We start from the raw sequence: 13,586 nt of genomic DNA, 5'->3' as shown, positions 1-13,586 counted from the left end.
TACCGAAAAGATAAACAGAAGGGAACTGGTACCAGAGAGCCCCAAACTAACTCATCTGTTGTTTTGTGCCTGCTACACAGTCAACTGCACACATTCAAAAGTGGCCTTGCAGAATATGGCCACTCCTCCAAAGGTAAAGATTTAATTTCTTAAATGAAAATCCAACTACATCTTGCCTCTGCTAAAGGAAGGGGAGCAGGGAGGCACTATTTAAAAGTTTCCACTGCTTTGCGGACAAAGTTGCAGCTCCCAGAAGCAAGTTCAAAGCACCCCTGCAAGCCTCTCTGGCTCCATCTTTTTCCACTGAGCCCTGCCAACCTTAGTGCCTCCAGCCAGAGGAAATACTTGCAGTGTTCCCAGCTCTCCCCACACGGCCTCATCCATGTATGCACTGGCCACACTACCACCTGCCCAGGGACCAGACAGGACGGCTCCGCTCAGCTCAGCCTTCAAATCTTCTTTTATTTATTGTTCCTCTTTTTTCCTGAGACAATCTCCCTGTGTTACCCAGGCTGGCCTCAAACTTATGATGCCAGCTTCCTGGCTCTTGGTCTTTCAAAGCCCACGACAGCATAAGCTCCCACACAAGACCTTCTCTGCACCCCATTTGTGCTTCTACAAAGCGTTGTTGTTCTCTCACTGGACAAGGCCATAGTGCCCAATGCACACCGATATGTTCATGGATGGGTTTTTCTTTTTTGTTCTTCTTTTTTTTCTTTCTTTCTTTCTTTTTGGGTTTTTCAAGACAGGGTTTCTCTGTAGCTTTGGTGCCTGTCCTGGAACTAGCTCTTGTAGACCAGGCTGGCCTCGAACTCACAGAGATCCACCTGCCTCTGCCTCCCAAGTGCTGGGATTAAAGGTGTACACCACCACCGCCCGGCCTGATGAATATCTTAAATATCACCATAGAACCTTCATCCAGCAACTGATGGAAACAGAGGCAGAGACCTGCATTGGAGCACTGGCCTGAGCTCCCAAAGTCCAGTTGAAGAGTGGGAGGAATGAGAATATTAACAAAGAGGTCAAGACCATAATGGGTACACCCACTGAAACAGTCTACCTGAGCTAATTTAGGGAGCTCACCACCTGCAGCCGAACTGGGAAGGAACAAGCATAGGACTAAACTAGTCCCTCTGATTGTGGTTGACAGTTGCATGGCTGGGGCAGACTGAGGGGCCACTGGCAGATTTATCCCTACTACATGTACTGGCTTTTTGGGAACCTATTCTCTTTAGATGGATACCTTGCTCAGCCTAGATACAGTAGGGAGGGCCTTGGACCTTCCCCAAAGCAATGTGCCTTACCCTCTCTGAGGAGTAGATGGTGGTAAGGGTAGGGAAGGTGGAGGGAATGGGAGGAGGAGAGGGAGTAGGAACTTGGATTGGTAAGTATGTAAAATTTAAAAAAAATAACTTGTTTTCTTTTTTAAGTAAGTAAATGAAGGCACAACATACCCAAACCTATGGGACACCAAAAATACGGAATAAAACAGAAATGATCCCTTTTCTCACTTTTATGCTTTACCCAGATCATGATCAAACAGGAGGCCATGTCCTATGAGAACTGTTGTCTTCACAGATTATATTAAAAAATCTACAAATATTACAAAGACTATAACTTGCCCAAAACATTTTAAACTGACATACCTCTTAAAATCTGACCCAAATGAAATGAGTTTGTTTTAAATACTAAGTTATGACCTATCTAAGAATGAGCTGAGAACTTCATTCCTCAACAAGCTGAAATGATGACTATTCTAAACAGGAGACACTATAACACCAGCATTTGAAACATTCTTCAATCATTCAGCATCCAGCCCCAAGGTGAAGAACAAAAAGACCCTATTTTAAAAATAAAGTACAGACAAGGATTCCTATGTCCCCATCACTGTTAGTGACTTTCAGTAACTAATGCCGCCCTGCAAAAGAATGCACGTACCATGTCACGGTGCTCCAGATTGGCCCCACACTTAAGCAGCTCCTCCACAATGTGGATGTGGCCCTCTTTAGATGCAGATATAAGAGCTGTCCAGTTATCCTTGAGAAATATTCAAAATGGCACATTTCAAAATAAGAAACAACATTCCAAAGTGTGGAATACACTTGAATTTACATACCAAATGACCAAACTGACAGGATGTGAGCCATGCTAAGCCTCCCTGGAACAACATGGAAGCTGTCTTTAAGACTTTACCTGTCTGCCTCAGGACTGTCACCTGTATGCATCAGAACTGTCACCTGCCTGCCTCAGGACTGTCACCTGCCTGCCTCAGAACTGACACCTGCCTGCCTCAGGACTGTCACCTGCCTGCCTCAGGACTGTCACCTGCCTGCCTCAGGACTGTCACCTGCCTGCGTCAGGACTGTCACCTGTCTGCGTCAGGACTGTCACCTGCCTGCATCAGGACTGTCACCTGCCTGCGTCAGGACTGTCACCTGTCTGCATCAGGACTGTCACCTGTCTGCATCAGGACTGTCACCTGTCTGCATCAGGACTGTCACCTGCCTACGTCAGGAATAACGGTACACAGAGCAGTGTCACAGGCGCTGGTCGAGGCTCCTCCCTGGACTTCTCATCACACATGGTTTGTAGAAAGAAGAGAAGCAGACCACCATAAACCTTGAGGGCAATCCTGCAGCTACTACCTGCTACTCAAATTAAAGTGTCTGTAACCCAATGTGAGGACACATGCATGCAGTATTAAAGTACAGCTGCTGCAAGTGTGGAGGTTAGAAGTTTTGTGACAAAGACCTAGTCTCTCTTGTTTTGTAAATAAAGAACAGAATTGTCCTAACTTTTATTTAGGGCAGCAGTCTCAACCTTTGGGTAATAACCCCTTTGACAAACCTCTATCTCTAAAAATATTTACATTATAATTTGTAACAGTAACAAAATTACAGTTGTGAAGTAGCAACAAAAATAATTTTGTGGTTGGGGGTCACCACAATATGAGGAACAGTATTAAAGGACCACAGCATTAGGAAGGAAGGTTGAGAACCACTGCTTTAGGGAGTGATTAATTCAAATGATCACACGACGAGCAGTGGCATATGCTTTTAATCCCAGCACTGGAGGGACAGAGGAAGGTCTACACAGTGAGACCCTGTCTTCAAAACAAAAAAATTCTAATGGTCACCCAGAGCAAAAGAATGTAGATTCTTGCTTCTGTGTGATCCTAAAAGTAACTGTAAGAATACAGGGAAACCCAAAGGAAACAGGATGGTGATTTGTACCTCAAAAACAGTATCAGAAGGAACCATTATCAAGCATAACACGATCTATAAGTTACAATTATAGAGTCATTAACAGCACAGCTCATACATAGAAATATTGTAAAGACACTTGATTTTACAGATATGAGCTTCAGGCTTGCCATGTACAAAGGGAAAAACAAGAAGGAACCAAAATACTTGCTTGTAAGCAAAAAATTCTTGATTAAAAACACAAAACAAAAACAACAACAAAATCTATGTAGCAAATTAGGCCAAGGTGAGATAGATCTCAAAGCATTTTTAAAAATATTTATTTGCTCGTTTGCTCATTTATTTACTTACTCATTTATTTATAGAAGGAGCCTCATAATGTTGCCATGACTAGCCTGGAACTCTCTATGTAGACCAGGCTGGCCTGGAACTCAAGAGTCCCACCTGTTTCTGCCTCCTGAATACTGGGATTGGGATTAAAGGCACAAACTACCACATCCAGCCTTCAAAGTATAATTTTTAATTATTCTTCTTTAATCACTCTGGTGAACAAATTAAAGAAGGGCTACTGAGTAGATGCTTTATGCATACCAGATCTTCCAGGTTGCAGTTGGCTCCATTCTTAATCAGTTCTTTCACTATTTCCACATTGCCCTGTTCAGCAGCTATCATCAGCGGTGTCTGGCCACACTGGAAAACAAACAGCACAGCGAGCTTAGCAGCATAACGTGCTCTCACTCCAACACTGAGAAGCTCCACACTCACCTGCTCACAAAGGTATGCAAAGCCCTGACGTATTCCCTGTCGTTATGGAATTTATCAACAGCTTTGAACCTATAGGCTCAGTTTGCTGATGATCAAAAAGTCATAAGCTAGTTAGAGTACACAGCTCAGTGATGGACACATGCCTCAGATGTGCAAGGCCCTGCGATCAATTTCCAGAGAAATAAATGAATACCAAAGTCAGAAACGTAACTTTCCAGGGCTGGGGAGGTGGTTCAGTGGTTAAGAGCACTAATTGCTCTTCTAGAGAACCTGGATTCAATTCCCAGCACCCACATGACAGCTTACAATTGTCTGTAACCCCAGTTCCAGGGGACCTGACATCCATTGCAAAACACCATTGCACATAAAATAAAAAATAAAAATAAGCATACTTTAAAAAGAAAGAAATGTAATTTTCCCACTATAATATGAATAATCTGTTTCAGGCACTTGAGTTCATTCAAAATCAGTAAACAAATGCTACTATAAGGATAAAGAGTTAAACATAACTACTGATTTAAATGAAGTAAAAAACAAATCACAGAAATGCAGGCATTCTTATGAGTGACATTAAACTATATGTGGTGTCCCCTGCACTCATTAGAGATTGAGGTACCATGTATACACAGATTTTCCAAGTGGAAAGTTTGTTTGAACATTGAATTTGATAATCAACCATTCTAAAAAGCAATGTGCAATATGACCTCACAGAAACTGCCAGCATGCACGAGACCTGCACAGGTTTAAGCCAGATGGGGTCACAGAACTAAGAGAGGAAAGCAGACATAGCTCTCACCTCCAGCTAAGAAGTTATCTGCAACTGGTACCAGCTGGCAAAGGGAAAACCAGGTTTATCCAATGAGTGGCACTGAGTCTATTGACTGCACTCCAAGGCAGGTGGACTTGGCCAACACAAAATTAATGGTATTTTTGTGGGCTTCTCGTTTACTTTGCTTTGTTTTGTTTTTTGTTTGTTTGGTTGGTTTTTTGCCTGTTTGTCTTGTCTTTTGCTTTTGTGGGATGTTTTGTTTCTTGCAGGTGTTTTTGTCTGCTTGTTTGTTTGTTGTTTCTTACTTATTTTGAAAGAGAGAAAAAGAGTGAGAAAGAAGGTAAAGCCAAAAGGCCAGGAAGACTGAGAGGAACAGGGAAGAGGTGTGAGAGGGGAAATACACAATCAAAAATACTATATGAAAAAATTTAAATAAAAAGTATTCATAAGAAAGTAATGTGCACATAACTACTTGTTAAGCAAATTAGCTTAGAACATTGTATTTATGATTCTGAGTCTGGATGACAGGCATCAATTACTATGTCACTCATGCCTCCATCACTCATATCCCCCCGCCCCACCTTTGGCATATTCTTATAGTAGCCCTCTTCTAACCTATCATGATTAATGGCTGCACATCGAGTGTCATTCGTGCAACATAGAAAAAACTAAAGCTAAGAAACTGAATCGGAGCACAGAGGATGCATTAACTTTAGGTAATAGTTTTTAACAGACTCAGAAGAATTTTCTGGTTTGGGCATCAGTGTTGCACTTCAGATCATTCATACAGGGGTTCCATGCTATGAGATTTTAATATGTGCAAAAATATGTTAAGACAAATAAAAAGGATGGTTTTGACCCAATTAATTGGAACTACCTGCTGTGAAAGCTCTAACTAGTCACATTTTTCTCTTACATAAATTATCAGTCCCTTCTAAGCACAGGAACAGGATTCCGTTGGGAGTGGCTATATGCTCAACTAAAGGGCCCAGATCATGACCTGTGGTGACACTGCTACCACTGCTCAGTCCCTCAAGCAAGATGGATGGGATGAAGAACACTGGCATTTATGTGATCAGAAAAGCAAAGGAGGTATGGATCCTCAGGGTGTCCTGAAGTCACCCCACCCGCCTTAGAAAGGCTCTTTCAATTCAACATGCGAGAAAATAAATCCTCACTTGTCTAAACTTCTTTCAGAAAAGACTGCCAAAGAGTGAGTTTGTTTGTTTTGCTGTTTTTTCAAGACTGTGTAGCCCTGACTGTTCTGGAACTCACTCTGTAAATGAGGTTGGCCTAGTTCTCAAGAGACCTGCCTGCCTCTGCCTTCTGAGTGTTGGGATTAAAGGCCTGCATCACTACCGCCTGGCTCAGTTTTATTCCTAAAGCTAGAAGAGTTACCTTGTAATCTGAATCTTAAAGTCTATTATTTCTAGATTCTGTTACTTTATGTTCAACCAAGATAGCAGCCACAGCTATAGAGATAAAAGTAATCTGACATCAGGATAACTTTATCCTAGCATTTGAAGATGAGTCACTAAAAGTCTCCTCCATATCAGGGCTTACATACTCCACCAAATCACAAGCCTACTGTTTTCTAAAATGAAGAGGATTAAAAATCCTTCATTGTTTGAATGTATTCCTCAAAGTTTATACACTGAAATCTCAATACAACACAATATTGAGTGGCAGGGACTTGAAGAGGCATTTAGGTCATGGGAGCTCAGCCTCATGGATCAATGGCATTACTGTGCAGGTGGGTTAGTTGCTGTAGCAATGAGATCTTAATAAAAGAAGAATTTGGCTCCCTTCTCTAGAGTCCCTCTCATTCCCTTTTCCCACATCCTCGCTCACCCACAGGATGACTTCTGCCATGTTGTGATGCAGCAAGAATGCTCTCAGCAGATGCCTTCATCTTGGACTTCCTAACCTCTACAACTATGAGAAGACATTACCCAGACTATGGAATTACACTACAAACGCACACAAGCTGACTAAGACACCTCTCCTCTACTACTTATCGTGATCTCAGGCCCAAGTACACCAAAGAAAACAGAACACTATGCACCTACTGACCTTCTCAAGGGCTGTCCTCCTCTCAGCTCCCAGGAGGTTACAATGCAAACCCGCCTACAATTCAACCACCTTTTCCTTCTAGTTCCTAGGACCTTGTTTCTACCTTTTTATGTGAACCAGACTTACACAATCAGTGCCCTTAAGCAGTCATCTCTTAAAGGACTATATTCTTCTTCCAATAGTTAGAGTAAAACCAAAGCATTCTGAAATCCTCTTGAAATTCCTTTTAGAGTGTTTATAAACACACACACACACACACACACACACACACACACACACAAAACAATCTCTTAAAGTCTTGTTTCATTTTCTTAGTCAGAATGTCCAGTCTCAATATTACCTACCACCCAGCCCTGCTCCACCCCGAGGAAAGGTGACCTTGCTCTTTCCAAGACGGAACTACTCATAAGCTGAGACTTCTCTAGTATATAAATAAAAGAGGCAAAGAACCCAGAAGCACTGACTGTGGCCATTTATATGCTAAACACACACACATATTATTTTACTTCCCTCATCTAATATTGAAGATCCTTTCAGGAATGGTGAGCAAGGGCTGTGGAGAGCTGAGGACCTTATGGTGGAAGGAGAGGACGACTTCTGCAAGCTGTCTTAGGATTCCCCCACACACACACAAAATACACAAAATGTAATAAAATGATAAGCTAAAGATGAATAAGATGAAGGAATTTAAATACTTAAATTTAGATTCTAAACTTAAAGAAAAAAAAATGAGAAAATCTAAGCAATTTTGTGAAGCCCTGGATCACTCTTAGTCTTGTTGAACCCAGGGCCTCACTCATGCTAGTAACACATTCTACTAAACAGCTAGACCTCCCAGTCCAACAGTTTAAAATAACAGTAACAATGATGACTTTTGTTTGCTTTTGTGGGGAGGGGGGTAAGGACTATATAGCCTAACTGATCTGAAACTTACAATGTAAACCAGGCTGTCCCTGAACTCACAAAGATCTACCTGCCTCTGCATATTCTGCTCCAAGATTAAATTCTATAAGTAGAGATGGCTCAGTGGATAACGGTACTTGCCATCAAGCCTGACAATCTCATTCTATCTCCAAGACCCACGATAGTAGAGAACCAATTCCTGAAAGCTGTCCCCTAACTTACACATCTACACACACATACACACATGTTTAATAAAAATAAAAAGTATCAATTGTAGGTCTATGGATACAGCTCCACAGTAGTGCTCTAACATAGCATGCCTGAGGGCATGGACTCGATCCCTAGTGTTGAAAAAGGAAAGAAGGGCAGAAAGATGGCTTAGTGGTTAAGAGCACTGGTGGCCCTTCCAAAGGACCTGGGTTCAATTCCCAGCACCCACCTGGTAGCTAGCTCACAACTGTGTGTTAACTCCAGTCCCAGGTGATCCAGTGCTTTCTTCTGACTTCTGCATGCACTAGGCATGCACATGGCACACAAGCATATATGCAGGTAAAATGCCCATACCCATAAAATAATATCTAAAAATTAAAGATTTATTAAAATAAATACATACTTTGACAGTTAAAATTTTATTACTCTCTAAAATGTCATATCGAATAGTTCTCAACCATCATATTACATCTAATGAAATAAGAGCAATGCTTTTGCTTACACTATTTAACAGAAATATTTAAGGTATTTAAAACTAATATTTAAGGTAAGTTTACTATTTAGTTACTAAAAAGTAACATAGTGTATGTAATACTCTCTAAAACATGCAGCATCTAAAATCCCAAGGTGTGTGAAATGAACGACCCAGGAGGATTTGAGAGTCCACTGAAAAAACATTTAATCTGGTTGATCTATTTGAAGGAAGGGGGATCTTAGATTATAAAGCTTCCTATGAGCACTGTGGTTTTCAAGAACCAAACGTCCTGAATACTTACTATTTTATCAGGGAAGTCAAGAAGTCTACATTCAATATTCAATATTCCATGATTTATATGAGCTAAAAGTACTTTCAAAACACGAAATCCAAAATACTCCAAGAAGAAGCTGCATCATGAATACGTCCACTGAAGCGGAGAGCCACCTATTCCCACCTTCATCATTAGCACTGCGCCTCGTGCAGAGAGCAGTCTACTCCCGGCCTCACCTCATTTCTCTCATCCACATCTTTGCACTTCTCAAGAAGAGCTTTCAGAGCAGGAATATTTTCTTCTTCCACATAATTTATCACACTCTGTGATATTAGAACCGACATTTTCACAGAAATCTATAGTCGACTTTATTTCACCTGTAAAAAAGTCAGACAAAATGTACAAAATGATTATTAAATATCCTTCACTTTTACCCTTAAATGTGTTCGGATACACTTCCAATGGTAGAAATATAAACAAATCCCTACACCTCAACTGTCATAATGCTGAAAAGACGTCCTGTAGCACGAATTCCAATTGTTCTTAATAATAAACACTAGGAGTCAGATATAGGAGTTAATGATGAAAGATCAGAGAAGCAGAGCGGCCAGCCACTAAAAAGTTCTTACCTCTTCCAGTGCTCAGATAGAAGGGGTGATCCCGTCTCTACAAATCCTCAGACTGCACTGAGCTCCTGTCTCCTCCCACCTTATATTCCTCTCTCTGCCCAGCCCTGTCACTCCTATCTCCACCTCCCTAGTGCTGTGAGATTAAAGGCATGGGATCCCAAATGCTGGGATCCCCTTTGTGTGGGCTCTTTTTCTCTTTTAGGCAGATTCAAACTTGTGTAGCCCAGGGTGGCCTTGAACTCACAGAAATCCATCTGCTTCTGTCTCCTAAGTGCTGGGATTAAAGGTGTGTGCCACCACTGCTTGGCCTCTATGGCTAACTAGTGGTTTTAGCTCTGCACTTTGATCTTCAGACAAGCTCTTTTTGTTAGGTTACAAACAAAGTATCACTACAATGTCCTTTCCCAGACTAGCAGTACATATCAAACTTAGTTCATCAAAAACCCAAGCCGGATGCTACTGAGCTTCAACAGCTCCCCAAGCACAATGGAAGTGGTGCTCCACTGTGCCTACTGCTGACCCCATCTTGGAACTCCAGCTCTATCCTTCCAGGGCCCAGGCCTATGACTTAACCTTCCTTCTCACATGACATTGAATCTAATATATAACCAACCTAAAATAGCAAGCCCTTCTAGCTCTATCTACAAAAAGTAATTCCTATCTATTGTCACTGCCTCCATCACTACCAGCCTACAAGCCGTCCTGACATCTCACAGCTTCCACTCAGCCTCCTTGACCCTCTCTGTCTATAAAGCACCCCACAGTGAGCTTCTAGATGAGCTAGCAAAGGCTACAGAAGTGTGGGTATGGACAGAAAAGGAAATGTTGGTTCAAGAGTACAAAGTTTTAGTTGGATCAGGGCCAACAGTTCTGTAGCATATTGTGTTTTTTCAAATTAGCCAAGTGAATTGATTTTAAGATGTTCTCACCACAAAGAAATTATAAAGATGTGAGGTGATTAACAAGTTAATTAGCCTGAACTGATCATTCCATATGTATGCACACATGGAAACAAATATATAAAATTAGTATTTATCAATCAAAAATAAAGAACATTCAGGCATGGATGCATCGGAATCATTGGGAGGTCTTATAGCACAGATCCCTGTCCTCTCAGAGCCCCCGACTCAGCAGGTCTTGGCAGGGTCCCTGAATCTGCATCTTTGACCAGCATGCAAGTGACTGACGCTGTCACTGAAATGTGTACTAGAGCCTTACTGAGCTGAACTGAATTCTTTTGCTCAAAGCCCTACTGGCTTCTCGGAAGAGAAAAACATCAAATGTTTTCATCTCAGCAGAGGACTGTAAATGGAGTGGCCTCTCACCTATTTAACACCCAAGACCTTGTGGTTCTACAACTCCCCCTCTGTCCCTTCACTACAAACCCATGGCCTATCCCACCCAGGCATCTGTGTTCAGCTTGTCTGCCAAATTTCTCTTCATCAGATGTGCTGGTCTCATTCTTGCAGGCCACACTATGACAAAGTGTAGCCTACCATGGGACGTCTGAGAGCAATAACTTCAGCTGCCCCACAGTAACCCCACACTCCCACGCCTTGACCACTTGCTTGTTCTCCACCGGTCTCCACCACTAGAAAAGCACTCAGTTTGCTCAGTGTGCACTACCACAAGTAGGATGTAAGCTGGGAAAAGGAGGGTTGTCTAGAGGAAGTGGAGGGGGTGGGATGAGGTGGGTGTTACCAAGATACATTGTATACATACATTAAATTGTCAAAGAATAAATAAGAATAATCTAAAACTGTTTTTAAGTAGACTGCATTCTACTCAAGAGACATCTAAATGTAAAACCATCAGTCCTTCCTTCGCCCACTATACAGATTCTAACTCAAAATGAACCAAATGTACCACATAAGCACAAAACTGCTGCTAAAAAGAACACTGTCTCTGTAACCTCTGATCAAGAAAACTGCCTTAACATAAAACCAAAAACAGTATGTAAAAAAAGAAAAATCTGATAGATTGGGGTTCATCAAAATTAAAAAAAAGAAAAACAAAAATTTCACCTCTGCTAGGAGAATTAAATTGCTCCTTCAGATAACTTGTTTCTCTGTTTGGTTGTTTTGGTTTAGTTTTTTGTGTCTGTTCTTGAGATAGGCTCTTTCTTTTTTCACTTTATTTTTTTAAAAAAAACAAAACAAACTATCTTTTTTCATTTTACATATCAATCCCAGTTCCCACTCCCTCTCCTCCTCCCATTTCCTCTACCTTCCCCCACCCCCACCCCCACTCCTCAGAGAGGGTAAGGCACAATGCTCTGAGAAAGGTCCAAGGCCCTCCCTACTATGTCTATGCTGGGCAAGGTATCCATCCAAAGAGAATAGGTTCCAAAAAGCCAGTACAAGCAGTAGGGATAAATTCTAGTCCCACTGCCAGTGGCCCTTAAGTCTGCCTCAGCCATACAACTGTCACCCACATTCAGAGGGGCTACTTTGGTCCTATACTGGATCCTTCCCTGTCCGGCTGGAGTTGATGAGCTCCCATTAGCCTGGTAGACTGTTTCAGTGGGTGTACCCATCATGGCCTTGACCTCTTTGCTCCTAGTCTTACTCCTCCCACTCTTCAGCTGGACTTTGGGAGCTCAGGCCAGTGCTCCACTGCAGGTCTCTGTCTTGGTTTCCATCAGTTGTTGGATGAAGGTTCTATGGTGACATTTAAGATAGTCATTAATTTGATCACAGGACAAGGCCAGTTTGGGTACCCTCTCCACTATTGCTAAGGTCATCCTTGTGGATTCCTGGGAATTTCTCTAGTACCAGGTTTCTTGCTAGCCATCAAGGAAATGCAAATCAAAACAACTCTGAGATACCATCTTACACCCAACAGAATGGCTAAAATCAAAAACACCAATGGTAGCTTATGCTGGAGAGAATGAGTATGGAAAATACTCCTCCATTGCTGGTGGGAATGCAAACTTGTACAACCACTCTGGAAATCAGTATGGCAGTTTCTCAGAAAACTGGGAATCAAACTACCTCGATGTCAGGAGCCATTTCAGGCTTCTCCTTTCTCACATCTCACAGGGCCTTGAAGTAAAAACCTTGAGACAGAAAACTTAAAGTTAACTAAAACATTGTGTGCTAACCTTGGAGACTCAAGCTCTGGAAAGCACCACAGAGTGTCTTCTTGCTGCTTATCACTAACAGCAGGTGTTCTAGCCACTGACCTTGCAACTGCCCTGCTTAGCTGCCAAACTGCCCCACTTAGTTGCCTAGCTACCGAGCCCCTCCTTCCCTTCCCCCTTTCCTCAGTTCCCCCTGCCCGAGCTCCTTTCTGAGTATTTAAGACATGAAACTTGCTTCAATAAAGGGGATACCTTGACAAAGAATACTGCTTGGCGTCCGTTTCTCTTTCCTCCCATGTCTTTCAGATAGTGCCTCTTCAAGACCCTGGAGTAACTTAGGACCTGCTGGGCAGGTCGCCTCAAGACCCAGCAATACCACTCTTGGGCATATATCCAAAGGATTCTCAAACAAAGTACAAGGGCATTTATTTATTCAACTATGTTCGTAGCTACATTATTTGTAATAGCCAGAACCTAGAAACAACACAGATGCCCCTCAACCAAAGAATGGATAAAGAAAATGTAGTACATTTACATACTGGAGTACTACTCAGTGGTTAAAAAAAAAATGACATCTTGAAATTTGCATGCAAATGGATCGAACTAGAAAAACCCATCCTGAGTGAGGTAACCCAGACCCAGAAAGGTGATCTTAGTATGTACTCACTCCTAAGTGGTTACTAGCTGTAAAGCAAAGGATAATGAACTTATAGTCCACAACCCTAAAGAAGCTAAGTAACAGGGTTAACCCTAAGAGAAACATATATAGATCCCCCTGGGAAGAGAAAATAGATAAGATCTCCTGACAAAATTGGGAACATGGGGGTGAGGGGTAAAGGGCCTGCAGAAGGGAAGAAGGAGGGGAGAAAGGGAGGGAGGAGGAAAACTTGAGGAACAGAATAGTTGAGATGGGGGAAGGACAGAGAGCAAGGAAAGAGATATTCTGATTGAGGGAGACAGGTACTTAATACATAATTTTTAAGTTAGCCTCAAATTAGATCCTCCTGCATCTGCCTCCCAATGATGTGATTACGGACAGGTACCAGCAGAGTGCCTGACTGAATCCCACAGGTTCACAGAGAGTCTGGGGTGACCGAGTCACTGCCTCCTTGCTAATGTTGGACTTAGAAGATGGCATTAGAACTTTGTGTGAATTAATGGAACAGAAGGGAGTTGACTCCAGGGGTCCTTGAGATAGGGTTC

At 42.1% G+C, this 13,586-nt stretch overlaps 1 protein-coding gene across 20 annotated transcripts in view; it reads right to left on the bottom strand.

The window, feature by feature from the left end:
- The window catches only part of Kidins220 (kinase D interacting substrate 220), a 91,590-nt gene that overhangs the window by 74,020 nt on the left and 3,984 nt on the right, over positions 1–13,586 (bottom strand). For all 20 annotated transcript variants that reach the window (XR_007591624.1, XR_007591625.1, XR_007591613.1 and 17 more), the window contains exons 2-4: positions 8,909–9,049; positions 3,795–3,893; positions 1,939–2,037 (exon numbers count right to left, since the gene is read on the bottom strand). Coding sequence is in view for 6 of the 20 variants with exons in the window: in XM_050141850.1 (XP_049997807.1) it covers positions 1,939–2,037; positions 3,795–3,893; positions 8,909–9,016 (306 nt within the window). In the remaining 14 variants the exon portion in view is untranslated. The remainder of the gene's footprint in view (positions 1–1,938; positions 2,038–3,794; positions 3,894–8,908; positions 9,050–13,586) is intronic.

The sequence above is a fragment of the Alexandromys fortis genome, unplaced genomic scaffold (assembly GCF_014885135.2).
Source record: "Alexandromys fortis isolate MF-2015 unplaced genomic scaffold, M_Fortis_MF-2015_v1.1 scaffold_30, whole genome shotgun sequence".
Classification (NCBI taxonomy): Eukaryota; Metazoa; Chordata; class Mammalia; order Rodentia; family Cricetidae; genus Alexandromys; species Alexandromys fortis.
Note: the sequence above shows the minus strand (reverse complement) of the source record. Positions and strands in the feature narration are given on the sequence as shown.